Below are 19,504 nucleotides of genomic sequence, written 5' to 3'. Positions count from 1 at the left end.
TAAGCTTCTATAACCGCCAATGTGGATCAATGTAATGTGCTGTTATAACCATATAACTTGCACCTGTGAATATCAATCAGTATTAAGACAAAATAAGTGAACTCAAGAATGAACTTATTAAGTAAAAGAATGATATATGACTTTACCTGTCACATATATCACTAACCCGGCCCAAATATATGTTGTATGTGAGACTCTTTGCTTGTTAGCAATGAATTATTTCCTCATAGTAGATTTTTTCTGAACAAACATCTCAACAATGTTTCTCATGGCAGTTCTTCTGAAGTGGGTGGAGTTTATATAGATTCACCCACATGCATATACATATATAAACATATTAGTACTAGTTTAACAATAAATCCAAATATATGTAGTTAAAAGAACAAACAAAAGAAAACAGAAAGACATACCTTGTTACAGAAATGTCTCCATGTCATACTTTCAAGAAAAGCCAATGGCAACTCTCCTATGACAAGCATCTCATTGGTTGCTCAAGCCACCGATTAGAGTAGAACTCATGTTTGGTTTGCCACATCGTCACCACTCATATTCAAAGATAGTGTCTGGTCATCAGACTTAAGTGGCTCCGCCATTATTCAAACTTCATATATTAAGAGCATCAGACCTTGCCGGTCATTTAATATATGTTTGGTTTGTCACATCGTCACGACTCATATTCGAAGATAGTGTCTGGTCATCAGACTTAAGTGGCTCCGCCATTATTCAAGCTTTCATATATTTTGATTAAATATATAAAAATAAGATGTACATAATATATTTTTGTAACACTTGATAAATTTTTTATTAGCTATGGTTCACATAGATGACCAAGTCCTCATTCTTTCCGAGGTTCAAATTATTCATAAAATCAAACAAACCGAGAACATCATTAAATGGGACTACAACAAAACAAAAAAAACCACAACTGAGAGAAGTCCTGAAATAAAATAAAATAAATTCTTGAGTAGCTCAACATTTCAAGGTTCGTGTACAAGAACCTGTACATCCCCCGAAATACTATGTAACATCTTGGCTCCATCATGTGCCTCCATCCTCTGACATTCCGCCATATCACTACGCACGTAAAGCTCCACTCTTTCTAGTACAGGCCCATGCGCACGTCTGGGACAACTCCTACGTCCCGACTGAATCGAAACCGTCAAAACATTTAGCTCTCCAAAGCAACCATTGAAGTTCCTCACGACCACGACCTTGAGTGTTTAGGAAGATTATTATAGGTAAGATTTTTTTTCCAATATGATTATATGAACGTGGACCGACGCCACAATATGACTTAGCGTACTGCAATATATCAAAACGAAAAATTTTGAGGTTTCGGGAAAATCACCAAAAAAAAAAAATGGATTAAAAAGTTTGACCAAAGAGTTTTAAAAACATTCCAAAGCCGACTCAAAAATAGGGTTTAATTTCAAACGTTGTTTTGTCTATATATAGTCACAACCTGTAATCGGCTGGAAGCTTTCTTGATTTGCTGAACCATATAAGCTCTCCACTAGGTGCATTTGTTCTTTTGAGCTTCGTCCACATACATATTAAGCTAGCTCCATAACACGACCGTACCGAATCAAATACTGCAGTACACGTAACTCGAACCAACCACCACCAAAACCCCTTCACCTCAGTGACTTTAAGCGTCTTTTCCAAACACTCACTGAGTTGATAAAGCCAATATATTTACTTGGGTCAATCTCAACTGGAAACAAAAGCGTCTGCACATCGAAAATCAATCCATTAAACTCAATCTTTCCTCTTTTGACATCTTGCTTTACTGTATGTTTTTAACAATTACAAGATCTAGTATAGTAACTTAATTAATTACCTTCATAATTGGTCTTGCAGGATCCAATTAAGAGATTTCAAATCCGGAGAGTACTGCTTATTAATCAAGTTCGATCTTGATCCCTACAAACTCATATGGATGCTGACTCGTCTTCAACACCAGATGCCGTGTTTCAAATCAACGTTGCAAATCTTCATCCTCCACATTTTGGATCATCTTTCTCCCAAAAAAAATAAAAAAAAAAAACGTAACTTAAGGTCTGATCATGAGTGTAAGATGTTAGATATGTTGAGTGATTTTGTATATGAACAGACAGTTAAAGTCTTAGCATAAGAGAGATGTTGTTACAAGACAAGAAAGGATTTCTCCGGTTCCAATATTATATGTCGTCTCCGATCGAAGTATGATTCTTGCATCTGCTCGTTAACTCTCTGTAAGTAAAAAGTAAGGATGTACTATTCCAGAATACTTGAAGATTACTGCTTTTAGTATATCAAATTTACAAACCGGCTCAGCGAAACCGCAGTCTTTAAAGACTAATTCTCTTAACCCAAAACCATTTCTTCATCTCCAAGACTCGCAGAGTTCATGAATTTCAAACTCTCAAGAGAGACGGAAACTTGAAAAGCAAGGTAGTGACTACAGAGATCTGAAGCCAACCGATTGTGAAGCTTCTTAGCGCACGCAGTTCTTGAATCTTGTCGAGTTGATTCCACAAGCGTATAGCTTTAGTGACTCAATGTTCGTTAGATTGTAAACGCAATCGGGTAAATCGATCAAGAACTGATGATTTCCGTCTAGGTCACTTCGAAATATGAGCGAGGAGGAGTTTTTGTGATATACTTTATTTTATTTTATTTACGAAAATCATATAATTCTAAAAATATATAAAAACAAGATGTATATAAATTCGTAATATTACTCAATAATATTTATTATTATCTATGGTTAACATAGATGACCAAGTCCTCATTCTTTCCAAGAAGCTTAAATTATTCGGAAAATCAAACAAACAGAGAACTCTTGATCATAGCTCTGCAACTCTTCGAGGATCATGTACAAGAACCTGCACATCCCCTGAAATACGCTGTAACATCTTGGCTACATCATGTGCCTCCATCCTCTGGCATTCCGGCATTGCACCACGCACGTAAAGCTCCACTCTTTCTAGTACAGGCCCATGCGCACGACCGGGACAACGCCCACGTCCCAACTGAATCAAAATCTTCAAAACATTTAGCTCTCTAAAGCAACCACTGAAGTTCCTCACGACCACGACCTTAAGTTTCTTAGGAAGATTCTCATAGGTAAGACTTTTTTTCCAATATGAACGTGGACCGACGCCACAATATGATTTAGCGTACTGCAATATATCAAAACGACAAATTATGACTTTTAGGGAAAATCATACATATATAGAAAATATAACTATTGTTCTCAAGTTCCCATTTATAGTAGTCTTACCGAGTAAAAGCTTCGAACTAGGATATCCAAAGTTAACGTTTCCAGGTTAGGGCAATTATCGAGGAGGAGCGTAATTCCTTTAAACTCCATGACATGCATCCTCGTTCTCAGCACCAAATGTTGTGTTTCCATAGGACGAAGTAAAGAAGACGGATCATCACATTCTTGGATAGCCTTCAAAAAGAAAAACACATCCATGCACTTACTAGATAAACATAACTGTCAACTAACCGTCTTTATATCCATCAATTACAATGCAATAGCTTATAAGGTAAAGATACTACACATACTAGCTACTATATTAGCTACTACTACATATTCCTTTTATCCACTAGGATATTAAAAACTTTCATAGGGAGAATCGTTATATTTTTGAAACTAACCTATATCCCCTAGTAAAATACTTTGCTCAGTTCTCATTCTCAAAGATATGTTAATAACGTGAAAATGTAATGTAAATAAGTTAAGAGTTAAATATATACCTGAAGGAGAAAAGGGCATACACTTAAGGTCCTCGCACCTCGAAGACTGTTAAGGAAGCCCGAAAGCATAGTTCCCTCTAATTTGGTTCTTTCATTGGGTTCTTCGTAGTCGTCCTCTGCCTCAAAATCTAAATAAACTTCTTTGAACTTATTCATTTTCTTGACATCAAAAGCAAGCACTTGGCCTGAGTACTTGAATATCTCCACATTAGGCAGATCAAAGGAACAAGCCATGTAACGAGAGAATTCACAGTTCTCAAATTCAAATTCCTTGATATCTCCGGCTATGTTGTTGATAACAACACCCCAACAATAACTAAAACTTAGACTCTTGAGCGTAGGAGAGGTTAATATCAAAGACTCGGCCCCTGTGAGTTCGATCCAACCTATAGAGAGCTTTCTAAGCGATCCAGAGTTTGTGAACTTCGAGGGGTCAAACCCGCACGAATATATCTTCAGTGATTCGAGGGTTCTTGAATTGTAAACGCTTGCTGGTAAATGCACATCAACCTCGTTATACCTCGCATCGGCAACGTTTGACCAAAAATAGTCTGTGAAATCAAGAACTAGGTTCTTGACTTTTCTTGAGACTGCGAATTCGATCAGGGACTCCATCTCTGCCGCATATTCGCATGGAAGAGATAACCTAATCTCGAAGGTTTCCATGCAGTAACCCTGATATCGAGAGACCCATTGACACATATAGTTAACAAACCAAATCCTTCTAGATTTTCTGCTGAAGACAGAGCGGTTCATATACTCGGTTTCTTTGAAAGAAATGTTTCTTGTCTCACGACAGAGATACCTCCACCTCTTAGAGAGTAAACTGGTCCTTAAACATTCCTTAAACGACAAACAAGAGATGATCATAATCAGAAGTACATCCGGTAGATTGGATAATGCGTCTAGTTCGATACTTGAAGCCATTCTCTTTGAAGTCATCTCTTCCAATCGAAATCCTAATATGCATAAAACAAAAATCGTTAGTGAATTGATATTATCTCCTTTGCATTTACAGTTTCAATAAACATGTCCGAATCTATTGCACTAGCCATAAAACAAAACAAAAAAGACATCTTAATTTATAACTTTTAAAAAGGAATAACAAAACAAAATTACAATAAGAATACATTTTGTCTTATAACGAATTAACTATGGAAATAGAATAAAAACAGAGGTCTCAAGTCTCAACTCTCTACAGTCAACATATCCGTTACCTTACATACTGGTACACAATTATTTGACNAAAAAAAAAAAAAAAAAAAAAAAAAAAAAAAAAAAAAAAAAAAAAAAACTATTGAAAACTTAAACTATAACTACTCTCTCGGCAAAATTTTCTAAACAATTTATTTTTCTTATCGCAGATATCAATATAAGTTTTTTTTTTTTTCAAAATCTGACTATGAAATTCCTTGTAAACGATTTCTACAAAATATGATACATAAAAATATCAATATAAGCGTTTTTATTTTTAGTGAACATAAAAATAAAAAATGATGTTTTATGTATTCATATCCACAATCGATATGACAATTTTATCATTCAAAATCAGTGAACGCAGATGGTGGAGCAAGAAAAACACTAAAGTAAAATCCTTAAAATGTAAATACAGCACATATATGTCATAATATTTAAGCAAAATAAAATATTATAACAACAACGATTTTTATAAATAAAATAAAAGAACTTATGCACCTGAAAACTTTGTCTTCTTGCGGGTATGCCTGTTTAAGATCTCAAGATTTCTTTTTCTTCTTTCTTTAAAACGTATTTTTTTCTTCTTCTCTTTTGATCAATATGTAGTTTTGTAATTCTGATGAGTCATAATCATATATATAGTGAATGTCGTAAATGTTTTAGAAGGGAAGAAATATAGGTACATGAATATGCTACTGTAAAAAATAAGGGTAGGTGATGGCTATTGGCTCACTTGGATATATATTTCAAATCATGTGTTAACATCTTATCTCATTTTTTGAATTACAGGAAACAAATTATTTGTTAAGAAAAAAATCTTATTTGGTTAAAATCTAAAATTAAAAGTCAAAAGTCTTTAATTTGGTTAACTTATATGCTTTTTTCATTTTGGTAAAAAATCTTATTGGTATTACTAAAGATGCATTTTTATTGATTCTATACATCTTTTTGTGGTCAGAATATGTGACCAACTTTTATTTATAAAAGAATATATAAAATACCTTACTCTGAAGGATAATTTAAAGAAACATATATTATGGGATTTTCTTCGATAATTTTGTTCAAGTGAACCAAATGGCCATCACCTACCCTTATCTTTTACACTAGCATATTCATTCACCTAAATTGCTCTTCCTTTTAAAATATTTACCAACCCAAATAACAGTGATTTTTTTTTTTTTTTGCTAAGTGAGTAAAATATCATATAAAATGAAAGAGAGTTTTTTCTTAAAAAAAAAAATGAAAGAGAGTTTGGATTTACATTGGTGATTACCAAACATGTAAAAAAGAGAAGGTTTTTTCTCGTTATTTTAAAGGTTTTCCAGAAACAAAACATATGGTTTTAAAAAATAATGATTTAGATAATCTTAATGTTCTGTCATTTGCTTTACCCTGTGAAAACAACACGGTACGGTGAAGCAACGTTTCATAAACGAGTAGAGCAAGGCCCTTTCATCATCCACCAATCCATTTGCCATGTAAATCTCAATATACTTTCCAACGCAGTAGAGCAAGGCCCTTCAGTGCATGCATACATGTTCCGACCAAAATAATTTTTAACAATCTATCGTTNAAAAAAAAAAAAAAAAAAAAAAAAAAAAAAAAAAAAAAAAAAAAAGGGTAGAGTCAAGATTCTTTCAAAAAGTTGGTAGGTGATGATGGCTCATTTGGATATGTTTTTTTGTTCTTTCAAAACCATGTGTGAAAATACTACTTCTTTCATTTTCGAAGTCATACCAACTTTTTTCGTTTTGGTAAAAGTCTTATTTGGCTAAAATCATATCCCGTCTTCCAAGTTTAATTAATTATTATTTTTGCCAAACTTTGTAATTATACATTTTATATGTGTCTATTTATCCTATAACATATAAATACGCATAAATTATATATATCTTCAAAACGAAATAGAGATATCTGAATATCCAAATTTAAATATTTTTCATTTGTTGATACCAAAAAAAAAAAAAAATCCAAATGATTTGTGTAATTTTTAATCAATGGTGAAGTCAAGTATATGTTTTTGCTTCATAAAAGACCACAAATAATAACCAAATTGATTTGCTCAACAATAATAATACTTTAATATGAATTTTTTTTTTTGTGGTCAGAAATTTTGACCAATTGTTTTTGAAAAAAAAAGAAAAAAGAATCTATCAATGAAATCTATAAAAACACCCAAACAAAACACTTTGAAAGGGGTATCTCAAAGGAGAAGGAAGAAGAATATATAAATTTGTTTGGACTCAGAGAGATTCAGTAATGGCAGCCTCTGCTACTTTCAGAGCCTCCGTTTCTTTATCTCCTCCTTCGTCTTCTTCTTCCTCCTCCTCTTCTCAGCTCACCCATTTGAGATCATCACCCTTCAAAGCTCTCAAATTTACGCCTCTGCCATCGTCTCGCAGCTCCAAGTCATCATCTTTCTCCGTCTCCTGCACTATCGCCAAGGACCCGCCTGTTCTTATGGCCCCCGGATCTGACCCGGCTCTTTGGCAACGACCCGATTCGTTCGGTCGGTTTGGCAAGTTCGGTGGCAAGTATGTCCCTGAAACCCTTATGCACGCTCTCTCTCAGCTCGAATCAGCTTTCTATGCTCTCGCCACCGACGATGATTTCCAGGTATGGAATCAAATTTATACACTTTTGCGTCTATCATTTGCAGATTGATAAAAAAGTTTGGATCTTGTTGATGGGAAATGTAAATTCTAGGGCACTTGAATGAATTAGGTTCTGTTCATAGATGAAATGGTTAGAAATTATAGGGAACAGAACGAGAATGATATATAAATTACGAAATCTTGTTTCAATGTCTGATTCATGTGTGTTTTTGTGTGAATGAATCCTTTGTTAGAGAGAGTTGGCAGGGATCTTGAAGGACTATGTTGGTAGAGAAAGCCCTCTGTATTTTGCAGAGAGGCTCACTGAGCATTACCGGCGTGGAAATGGCGAAGGGCCGCTTATATACTTGAAGAGAGAAGACCTGAACCATACTGGTGCTCATAAGATTAACAATGCTGTGGCTCAGGCTCTTCTCGCTAAGCGTTTGGGGAAGAAGAGGATTATTGCTGAGACAGGAGCTGGTCAACATGGTGTGGCTACAGCTACTGTGTGTGCTCGTTTTGGTCTGGAGTGTATTATCTATATGGGTGCTCAAGATATGGAGAGACAAGCACTTAATGTGTTCAGAATGCGACTTCTTGGTGCTGAGGTGATGCTTAAGACTTATCTCATTGGTTAGCTATCTGTTTTTTTAAATGCGATAAACATTGTTTCTGAACCTTCCTTGTGTTACAGGTGAGAGGAGTTCACTCTGGAACAGCGACATTGAAGGATGCGACATCCGAAGCCATAAGAGACTGGGTGACCAATGTGGAGACTACTCATTACATATTGGGATCTGTGGCGGGTCCTCATCCTTACCCGATGATGGTCAGAGACTTCCATGCTGTGATTGGTAAAGAAACTAGGAAACAAGCGTTGGAGAAATGGGGCGGGAAGCCAGATGTCTTGGTGGCTTGTGTCGGTGGTGGTTCAAACGCTATGGGACTCTTCCATGAATTTGTAAACGACAAAGAGGTCCGGATGATCGGTGTGGAAGCAGCGGGATTCGGATTGGACAGTGGCAAACATGCTGCTACATTGACGAAGGGAGATGTTGGTGTCCTCCATGGAGCTATGAGTTACTTGCTGCAAGATGATGATGGACAAATCATTGAACCACACTCCATCAGTGCAGGGTAAGTGAGATTTCTCTATCCAGATCCTTAAGCCATCATAAGTAGGTATGTTGTGATGAGCTAGCCCAGCTTGGTCCATACTGAGGCAGCTCTGATTTGGCCTGGCCAAAATGCAGGTTGACCAATCCATTGGGGGCTGGTTCATCATGGGCATTAGGCCTGTCGCAACTTTCTTATTCATATGTTTGAATGTAGATTATCGAATAGTGTACTCAGTTAGCCACGGTTGTATGAACATGGTTTGATTTTCTCTTACAGATTGGACTACCCTGGAGTCGGACCCGAGCACAGTTTTTTCAAAGACATGGGACGGGCTGAATACTATAGCATAACCGACGAAGAAGCGTTGGAAGGTATGCATCTTTTGGTCTGTATCCTAGAATCTGTTCTTTGTTTTGTAACTTGACTCTAGCGTTCCCCATTCATTTGCGGTTTGCAGCATTCAAAAGAGTGTCCCGGTTAGAGGGAATAATTCCAGCACTAGAGACCTCACACGCATTAGCTTACCTCGAGAAGCTATGCCCCACGTTAGCAGACGGAACGAGAGTGGTCTTGAACTTCAGTGGAAGAGGAGATAAAGATGTTCAGACAGTGGCTAAATATCTTGAAGTTTGAAGAGAAAACACTTTTGTTTGTTTTTTTTTAGTTTTCAGACAATGAAATCCTTTTTGTACTTGAAACCTGTTTGTACTTTGCTTCTCTTCCAACAAACGAATAGAACAGAACTTGAATAAATGTATGATTATCAATAAAAACACATTTCATAGTTTTGAAAGAGCTCGAGTGTTTTGTTCCTCAATTTGCTTTCTTATTTCTCGTAATCAAAACTAAAACCTACTTTTGGGCAGATATAACAGACATGAAAATACGAATCTCAATGGTTATGCATTGATACATACCTTCAAAAAGACCTCTATGAGACTGACAAATGCAGCTAATTTAATCGGTTAATAACTACTATATCCCAATGTTACATTAAAAATAAAACAATGAAAGAGGTCCAATTGTTGGAAGACATATATTCGCATATACTATAGCATCTGCTACTGTGTCATGTTCCCCTTGTGATCCTTACGATTTAAGCAAAAAATAAAAAGAGAAGTGGTGACTTTGATGAATAAATAAAAGCAAAATAAGCAAATTGCAAATTCCCAATAGAGAGGATAATTTTTTAGTATATTCTTCACCACAAACATCTCTCTGCCTCTTCTGAACTCCCAATAGACATCTCTCTGACTCTTTTCCAAGTCTGAACCAAATCTAATGCCTCTGTTTTCCATTTCCAAGCATCAACATTAATTTTGTAATAAAATCCATTATTGATTACTACTATTGAGTATTGTCTGTTTGGGGTCCTTTAGTCAATAGAATACTCAATACTCTTTACGAAAATATAACTTGGACATCAACTCTTTCCGACATAGTTCATGCAAGTTAAAGAAGAACCTTGTGTACGCATAATGACAGCAAATCAAGAATAATCTGGAGATAATATATTCTCTATTTCTTTTTAAATGATATGTTCTCTCTTAGTTGAAAAGAGAGTTTCAGGGTGTCGTCTTATTCTCAAGGGGACAATATCTATATCCCACTTTAGTTACAAAGAGGCAATCTTCTCACTTCCCCCAAATTCAAAAAAGAGAAACTCAAATTAAAAAACTGCCTAACACACTCTAAAAGCATTCTCGTGTCTTTTCTCATTATTGAGGATATCTACATTAAGCTCTTTCCCTCGGTTTAAACCGAATTCACTAGCTCAACACCACACCCGTACACCCTTATGTCACTCCAAATCAGAGCTTTGCCTGCACGAAGATAAACAAATATAAGGACGCCGACCAAAATCTTGATTTTTGAATTATATCAAACCAATAAATTAAGACGGTTTCTTGATAATGTCTGAGGAAGTTATAGTAAGTGACTTAAAGTCTAATCATATGGCAAAGGTTCATCATGTGGGTGTGAAGTGAAAGCCAAGAGACGCTTATTTATATGGATAATAGGAGTATTTATTTCTGGTCATTTGAAGGTTTGNATCTGCTACTGTGTCATGTTCCCCTTGTGATCCTTACGATTTAAGCAAAAAATAAAAAGAGAAGTGGTGACTTTGATGAATAAATAAAAGCAAAATAAGCAAATTGCAAATTCCCAATAGAGAGGATAANCATCGTGTTACCAACACTGAATGTCAAGGGAGAGATTTGGTCTAAAGACATGTAAGAGACTTGGTTGTAAAGGTGATAGAACACACTCTGCGCGACCACCCACCTGCAAATTTGATTAAAGAAAACATGGAATCGGATAAGCGAATGAGATGGATTCTGGCCTAATCACTAAAAAAGACTCCAGGATACATAATCCTTTGGGATGATAACAAAATAAAAATAAGAGCTAAAGACAAGAACTTGACAAGTGGGTCTTTCACAACAAGGAACAAGACAAGAATGCAAATAACACGTAATAAAATGTATCTTTAGAGTTTAAAGAGCTATCTTCTCGTAACAGATTTTAAAAGGAACTTACCAGACAAACTGTGGTCCGACAGCAGCGAGCGCATTTTGCCAACCATCGACCCACATCTGAGGTCCTTCAACCGCAATCGCAAAGGGAGTGAGGATCAATAAGGACAACATTGAGAGACAGGCGTAGTAGTTCATTCCGCTCACAGACTTTCCCTTCATTCCCTTCTTTGAGAAGATGTTACGGAAGACGAAAGCCAAGTTCGATATCATAGCTCCCATAAAACCTGAAAAGCAGAAGCCGCAGATTAAAACCAAAATTCAAACAAACAAATCCATTTCATAAATCAGCTCCAATTACACAACAAAATATAGAACATATCTAACAAAAAAGATGAGATATATGTTACCAATCATGTTGAAGTTAAGCTCAGTAAGAGCAGAGAGAGCACAACCACCAATGATTGGAATGAGTGACAGGTACACTGAAGTAGGGAAGGTTTCACCCAAAATGAACCTAGAGACAAGCACACTAAACGCAGGTTCACCACTCTTAATGATGTGAGTGAATGAAACCGCAACCTTTGACATACTCACAGTCGCAGCCACATGACCAATTGTATGCGCCACAGCAACCTTTAGGCAAATCCAACAAAAACAAACTTTTTAATACAACAAAAATATCAAAAAAGTTCAATACTTTAAAACTATATACTAGAAGCTAAATTATGACTCTTGAATTTAGCTATGAAATTCAGAAATTATAACAACAAAATTCAGTAGCCTATCAACACAAACACAGCCAAAAAAAACATCACTTTCTCTTCTCTCTTTCTCTCTCCCTCAGTAGTTTTTATCTCAGGAAGCAAACAAAACTAAACATATCACTCAGGTAACAACAAAACAACAACATATATTCCTGCAAGATCTGCATCAATTTGACCTTAAACCTCAAACACCCATCATCGTAAACATCAAAATCAAACCTAAAGTTTCAAACTTTTTTTTTTCTTTTCACGAAAGCAAAAACCCACCAACCCACTTACCGGAAAAAGAGTTTTCCAGAAATCGAAATCAGTCTTGGGAGTCTCAACGATCCCAACAGCCCAAGAGATAAGCATCATCAACGAACCAGCGGCAAGAGAAAGCGTCGAGGTAAGCCATGGGTAAGGGTAAGCGTTTAAGACCTTCTTGTTGTAGATATTGAACACAACGTTCAAAGCCCACCAAGTCGCAAAGTAAATCCCGATCTTCAAACGCTTAGCCGCTTCCGATTTCGTTTCCAGCGCTGCCTCCGCCGAAGCATCATCACCACCACCGATCGGAGGCGTTGGCTCTGATCGGTCAGCTTCGTAAGCTTCACATCGTCTCACTAACGGAGACTTGGCTCTCAGAGAAGAGAGATGAAGCGGCTTCGTGACGGATAAAACGGTGCGTTTTGGAAGCTCCGTCGTCGATGGAAAGGAGAGAGAAAGTGGAGATCTTTGGTGTAGAGAAGAAGGGTTTCGTCGGAAAAGTCCGATCTTAGTTGAGAAAGTTTGCTTCGCCGATAAAACCATCGCCGGAGAGGTTTTTTCGTCGAATTAAAATAAAATAAAAAAAAAGTTTAAACCTTTCGATCACAGAGAGAGAGAATGGATCAAAAGTTTTGACCTAGAAATCTAAAAAAAGAAAACGAAGAACAATTCAATTCAAATAAAGACGAAACAGAGATCTTTAGAAAGTAAAATTAGATGTCTTTGTTTGTTCGCTATGTTTTTACTTTATAGACTCAGAGAAAGTGAATTATATACTTCTAACAACTTATTAGGAGTATATATGCGATATTGATTTTTTTTTTTTTTTTTTGGTTTTCAACGATTTTTATTTTGTTTTCTTAAAATAAATTGTTACTATTGGACTTTTATGGTTACAGTTTCAGTTTTGGTATTTTTGGCTTTTCATGTTTGTGAAAAAAAAGTGTTACTTTATTTGAAATATATATGTATACACTTAAAAATCAAATTTTGGAGATTTTGTTTCTCAAATTAACGTAGTGTAAAAAATCGTATGTGTGTTATGAACAGATTACATGATTTTTTTATGAGTTATAATTATATGATTTGCATTAATGACATACTTTTGGCATCATTTTTGCAAACATTACCCTAGAAAAAAAAAATCACATAGTGAGAATTAGAGACGCCTGGAATTATGTATTATTTTTTAAGATGATATTTTGTTGTTGTTTGTAATATTAATAAATGTTTACAGCTTCACATCATCATATTTTTGTGGCAACAAAAAATATCTAGTCATGAAATAAATACATAACTTAAAAGAAAAAAGTCAATGGTGGTTGTACGTATCAACTCAAAAGTTTGCATCTCAAGTTACTTTGCTTCGAAAAAAGTATCTCATAAGTCATAAACTAGAACCGGTTCGTCAAAAAAAAAAAAAAAACTAGAACCAAAGAAGAAGAGTCAGTGTGCCTTCAGGCTTCAGCGGTTAAGCCCCATACATTTCACACGATTAATAATGGTAAGATCAATTGGTTCAACCAAACTTCATTGAACTGAAAGTTTAAAACCATCTTTTCAAGAAGTATATAAAAGGTTGATGAAGTTTGAACTGAAGCTAAATCTCAACTTATGTAAAATAATCAAAGGAGTTTAGAAATTTTGAAAACTCTGATCAGTGACGAGTCGAAAACTGTAACCATCGGATTGGTCACCCTAGTTTCAAGTGTCTTTTGCCCAAAAAAAAAAAAAAAAAGTTTCAAGTGTCAACCATCTTCAAAAGTTATAGTATGTACATCTAGGAGTAGGTGTGTTTTAATACATGACAGAAACTGAACTTTACTAAATTGTTGATACACGTTATAATAACTTGCCCGGCGGAAGCCCATTAGCCCCACCAAAATCGTTATTGTGTTTTAATCATTTCAGAATCTAATACAATTTGATGATCATAAGCTCACAAACTTGCACTTTCACCCCAGTTTTAGAGAAACACAGATGTGATGGTTTTATCATTTCGAACATCTTATTAAAAAGAATTTTCTAGTATTTCAAAATGTTGATTTCATTTTCAATACTATACTTCCTAAATTTTACCAGTCAACTTCTGTGTTCGTAATACGTGTTCTGTTTTAACCGCAGTTTTGACTTATGAGCTTCCGCTCAATTCCATAGGTTGGAGTTGGAGCATCCAATGCATATATATGGGAGATCTGGTGTCCTGTCGGAAAGAATCGTTTCATCTAGCAGTGAGAATTTGGGGGTGCTAGAAAAACATTAAAATAGTTAAATTTATTTTAATATTGTCTAACATTAAACAAAATAGACAGTATTACGAAAAATAGAAATTTTTTTTTTCTTTGGATACGGCTTACCAATCTAAGTCCTAATCATTGGCCTTAACCGCTCTCTCATGATCATGTTTAGCTTAACAACTTCGGAATCTTTGGTGGCTCACATGCGAATGTCATAGCATGTGCATTTCAGTTTCCCGTGGCGGCACATTGCTATACGTGTCGATTTGCAATTTCACTTAGTTTCTCCTTATTTGGCCTAACTCAGAAGAAATTTAGAATGGGGAAAAAACACATATGAGTTTTACTCTATGAAAAGAGGTGCAATTTTGTAAGTTCGAATACTAACTTACGATTAACAACCATATGATATGTTGAAAGGCTAAAAGCTGTATGTTTATCTAACCATATGATATGACTTGACGCAACAAAACTTACTTTAATTGTAAATATACAAAACCATTGACCTATTTGATTATGTGTAAAGTACAAAGTAATATTCCTTAGTGCAACAAAAGATTCCTTTGATCGCAATTTATTTAATTTTAAACTTTAATTGGAAACCCACTAATCCCTCCAGTGCCACGTATACTTAATGTCAAAGCTAGTAACTAGTAAGTATTACTTACCTTTTTTTTTCTTTCTTTTCATCCTAATTCATTAAATAGAATACGGTTGAATTTTGTCCCAAACAAAAAGAATACAGTTGAATTATACAGAACCTCTAGAAGGGTCAAGATTTCTTCGAAATTAAACCAGTGAATACATAAAAACGTCCAGAGAATAAGACTTAAAAAGATAAGCATATAGAAAAGAACCTTAGGACATCTCCAACTTCACTTTATTTTAGAATCAAAATTTTATTATAAAGCAATATTTGCTTCAATTATATTCTATATTTTACTCTATTTGATAAGATTGTTCTATATATAGAACAACTCTATTATCACTTCTATTTTTTTATACTAACTCTATTTTAGAGTTAAAAATAGAATAACATATTGGAAGAACACAATACTCTATTTTAGAGAAAAAAAAATAGAATATACATTGGAGATGATCTTAAAGAAGAAAAGTTAGAAGAATATAACTAAAGAAACCAAAGCAAGAATACTAAGAACTTTTCTTTGTGAGTAATCGATTAGCATTTCTATAAAACACTTTACCAATAAAGAAAGAAAGATTACTGATAAAAGCCACGAAAAAAATCCAAAATTAAAATGCCTTCGACCTAACTTAAAATAAGAAAAAGAAAAATTAAAACAAGTTCACACAACCATCTCGCATGCAATAGAAACAAAACATCAAATTTATTTTCTATATTATCCAAAAAACGATTGTCCAAATTTCGTGTGTGTAATATGTTATGTACCTATATTACGACAGTTTATAAATCATCGGAAAGTATAGTGCTAATTCACTTTCAATAGTGCTAAGATATATATCGTAATAGTTTACATTAGTGTGGTTTGTAATTTTGTATCATAGTTCAAATTTAAATGTATATATATTCGTTTTTGAAATTTGGTTACATTATCATATTAATACACAATTTAGGTGTTACAAAACAATAACTAATTCCAAATTAGATATCTAGATAGTTCCAATATTAAAGCTAAATACTAATTATTAGTCACTGGAAAGCACTTCAAACCCGGGATGGTTTCAGTTTCAGAATGCTTTCGACAACCAATAAAAGAAAACACATTTTTTGTAACTTCGCTTATTCTGTTTGATGTATCTTTCAAGCCACTAGTTATGTCACCTTTTGTACATTTATAATCTTCAGCCTAGATGTAAATAGATGCTAAAGAAAAGAAAACCAACACCCTCAAATTATTTCGGCTTGAACAATTGCGTTGTTTTTGGATTAGCTGTGGCTGTCGATCCTGATATTACCATGGTGCGTTTATTTTATCCAACCAACTCGTCTACCTTCAAATTAACCGGGTTCTAGTCTAGATTTTTATCAAAAATAAAAAAAAAAAAAACAAAAAAAAAAGTCTTGGCCGGTTTCAACTCTCACGTTAGTAATCGTGTAAAACAAAGAATATATAACCTGACGAAACAATTAAAATAAAGAAAATAAAGGACACATATATATATGATTAATCCCTAAGGTTCGGCATCTCAATAATAGAATAGTTGTATTTTTAAATGAAATAAAATCTTGGCAAGATCTTCTATTGACGTATGTCAAAGAGTTTTACAAAGTCAATGACGATAGATTACTAAATTAGAGGTTGACAAATTCTCAAAACATTTTTTTGTTGGTTTTTATATTCATTACCGAATAAACTTGTGTAAAAAATTTCAATTTGTGGACACTTAATTCGAGCTTTAACATGCATGGTATTACGGTAATTCAAATCCTTTTAAGACGTAACTTTATGGTACCTTCTTTTGAGCTAGTGAGATACTAAAGTAAATCATATTGTTATAAACTTATACTAATAGCTTGCACAAGTGTAATCGCCTCATCCGGATAAACGGCTATCCATTGATAGGTCGTTGTGGGAAATCAAAATTTCATATAAAAATTGATAGCCTTGAACGAAAGCGTTTTGATCAAAAAAAAAATAAAAAAACGAAAGCGTAAATTGATCTTAAAATATGTAAGTAAAACATAAATTCCTTTTATTACAATGACTTACCATGAATATAATTACAGAAAACAAACTGGACCTACATAAGATTTTCAACTATAAGCAACCATATGAGTTCGCATGCACACAAGCTAACTGAAAAGAAAGTGGCCACAAAGACAATGAAGATTACAAAAACAAAAAAAAAAAACAAAAGACAATTAGGATGTCAACTAATGTGTGATTCACGGAAATTAAATTTAGTATCAGTATGTATGGTCTGCAGAAGTTTAACTTCATCAGCATGACAGCCTTTGATATTCTTCTCTTAAATCATGAACCATGCTCCTCAAGGTATTGATACTATATTATTATAAGAAAAAAATGAAATGAGTCTACTATCACCATACAAAAATAGTTTAGTAGTATTGGTTTAATAATTATATTTATTTGTGGATAATGTGAAACCGGCGCATTTACTCGTTGATTTATTCATAATCCAGAAGTTAGTAAATTGATTATTCAATTGTGGGTTTCTTATGGACCAACAAGTGGATAAATAAGAGAACAATTTAAATAGGAATCTAATGATGTTTCAGTCCACTTTATTCATTAATATATAAAGAAAGATTGAAAATTCGATGTCATACAATTTACAGTTGCAAGTTAATATCTTTTGTTTTCATTCCTTCCCATTTTACAAAAGCATTGTTTTAAGATAAATATTGTTTTAGGTTTTCAATGTAAAAATTGATAGAAAATTTTTCATTTAATTTCAGATTTACAAAAGAATATCGTAATCAATTTCAATTTATAAGATATAATTTATTAAAAGAAATTGTAATATATTTAAGAAAAATTGTAATTTTTTATTAACTGATATGAAAAGTGTCAATACGACAATTAGTACAAAACATAAAAAGTATTATAAAAGTTATTTATTGCGAAACTAACTATTATAGCATTATCGATTTCTAAACATGTTATTATGATGCACAAATCCTGATACATAATTTCTTTTTGAATGATATTAAATTAGTCAACCAAAAAGAACTTTGTTTCTATCATATATACATTTTTTGACAAATCAAATATATTAATATAAAAAGTATATAAAAATACAAAAAATCATTAATTAAACAAGTTGTTATAGATAAATACAGGAAATGAAATAATTTTGATAAAAAAAAACTAAGTTTAAAATCAAAACTACTGTAAACCAAATTGAAAATATTATTTTGAAGAAAAAAAAGAGAAAACCAGAGCTTTTAAATTTCTTTCCACATACAAGATCTAAACATGTTAATACAAAATTTTAAGGTTTATATGATATACACTTGGAGTACCCATTTTCGTGCTACTTTTTTATTTTATTTTTTAAATTATCAAAATTTCCAGACATAGACTCGTACATCTTTTCAGGCTAAGGACCAAAACATTTTATATAGTTTCGTTCCAAGCGTCGTTCTTCGAATCAACGAACTCTAGACTTTGCTTGTAAATATCTTTAAATTTTTAATTTCTATCCTGTAAAATTTACTAATAAATACTAAATTGTATATTAATTAATTATTGACATTGTACCCGAATAGGTAGTTTACATTTTAAAACCTGCTCCTCATTTTCCATTTCATATTATTTATATGGAGCCGAATGTGACACATCTTCCTCCAATCGTCACACTGGAATGCATAACATTATTTATAATATGGGTACCGGCTTCGCTTTTTTTTTAGATATCTATATGTTAATATGTATATACCTATAAATATAATACTTATACATTATAGTTAGGGGATAATGCACCAAACGATTATTCGGTAGAGATTATAAAGTAATCATAGAGTAGTTCGAAGGAAAATACATGTCCAAAAACTTGGAACCTTACTCATGAGCACTTTTTATATGTGTAAATATACAAATATATAGCCGTGATTAATTAACATATTACAAAATTTCGACATCATTTTTTTTCTTTATATTTTGACTATTCATTTGTTAAGAATACGAAACACTATTCTAGATTATTGATGTTACAAACATTTTGATAATTCAATACTACTCATAAAATTTTCATAACTCAAGCTTGAATTCTATAATTAACTATGTATGTAAAAATTCATATTTGTGTTTTAATTTGTAGAATCACAGTATTAAACTGGTTTGAACTTTGAACATTTCAAACCAACTTTTATTCCAACCAAATAGAGAATAGAACAGATAGAGCGACCCCACAAACCAAGATTCCAAGCCAACATTCCCATCATTGACAGCAAAATAAAATTAATTTGTAAGAAACAATTATATATAATAATTTGATTAATTCATTAAGTACTTCACTAAGCTTATTAAAAACATATATTTCTCAAAAACTCTGCTATATGTATATAATACACCCTCACGCATGTTTCATCTGCTGCCACCAAATTGCAAACCAACTTAACCACACAAAGAAAACTCTCTTCTTCTTCTTCTTTTTTTTTTTTTTTT

The 19,504-nt window shown here is 33.5% G+C and overlaps 3 protein-coding genes across 3 annotated transcripts; 1 reads left to right on the top strand and 2 right to left on the bottom strand.

The window, feature by feature from the left end:
* LOC104755100 (putative F-box/LRR-repeat protein At1g56400) lies at window positions 2,829-4,689 on the bottom strand. The gene is made up of 4 exons (XM_019231124.1): window positions 4,555-4,689; window positions 3,748-4,431; window positions 3,266-3,439; window positions 2,829-3,164 (listed from the first exon to the last, which is right to left on the bottom strand). The coding sequence occupies exons 1-4, from the start codon at window positions 4,687-4,689 to the stop codon at window positions 2,829-2,831; spliced, it is 1,329 nt and encodes a 442-aa protein (XP_019086669.1).
* LOC104731089 (tryptophan synthase beta chain 1, chloroplastic) lies at window positions 7,123-9,444 on the top strand. The gene is made up of 5 exons (XM_010450358.2): window positions 7,123-7,560; window positions 7,793-8,149; window positions 8,236-8,678; window positions 8,937-9,031; window positions 9,118-9,444. The coding sequence occupies exons 1-5, from the start codon at window positions 7,204-7,206 to the stop codon at window positions 9,291-9,293; spliced, it is 1,428 nt and encodes a 475-aa protein (XP_010448660.1). The 5' UTR covers window positions 7,123-7,203; the 3' UTR covers window positions 9,294-9,444.
* LOC104755091 (glucose-6-phosphate/phosphate translocator 1, chloroplastic-like) lies at window positions 10,754-12,918 on the bottom strand. Its single transcript, XM_010477426.1, has 4 exons — window positions 12,184-12,918; window positions 11,548-11,773; window positions 11,202-11,424; window positions 10,754-10,946 (listed from the first exon to the last, which is right to left on the bottom strand). The coding sequence occupies exons 1-4, from the start codon at window positions 12,694-12,696 to the stop codon at window positions 10,754-10,756; spliced, it is 1,155 nt and encodes a 384-aa protein (XP_010475728.1). The 5' UTR covers window positions 12,697-12,918.

This window comes from Camelina sativa, chromosome 2, assembly GCF_000633955.1.
Source record: "Camelina sativa cultivar DH55 chromosome 2, Cs, whole genome shotgun sequence".
Lineage (NCBI taxonomy): Eukaryota > Viridiplantae > Streptophyta > Magnoliopsida > Brassicales > Brassicaceae > Camelina > Camelina sativa.
The sequence above is the reverse complement of the archived record's forward strand: the minus strand, read 5'-3'. Positions and strand labels throughout refer to the sequence as shown.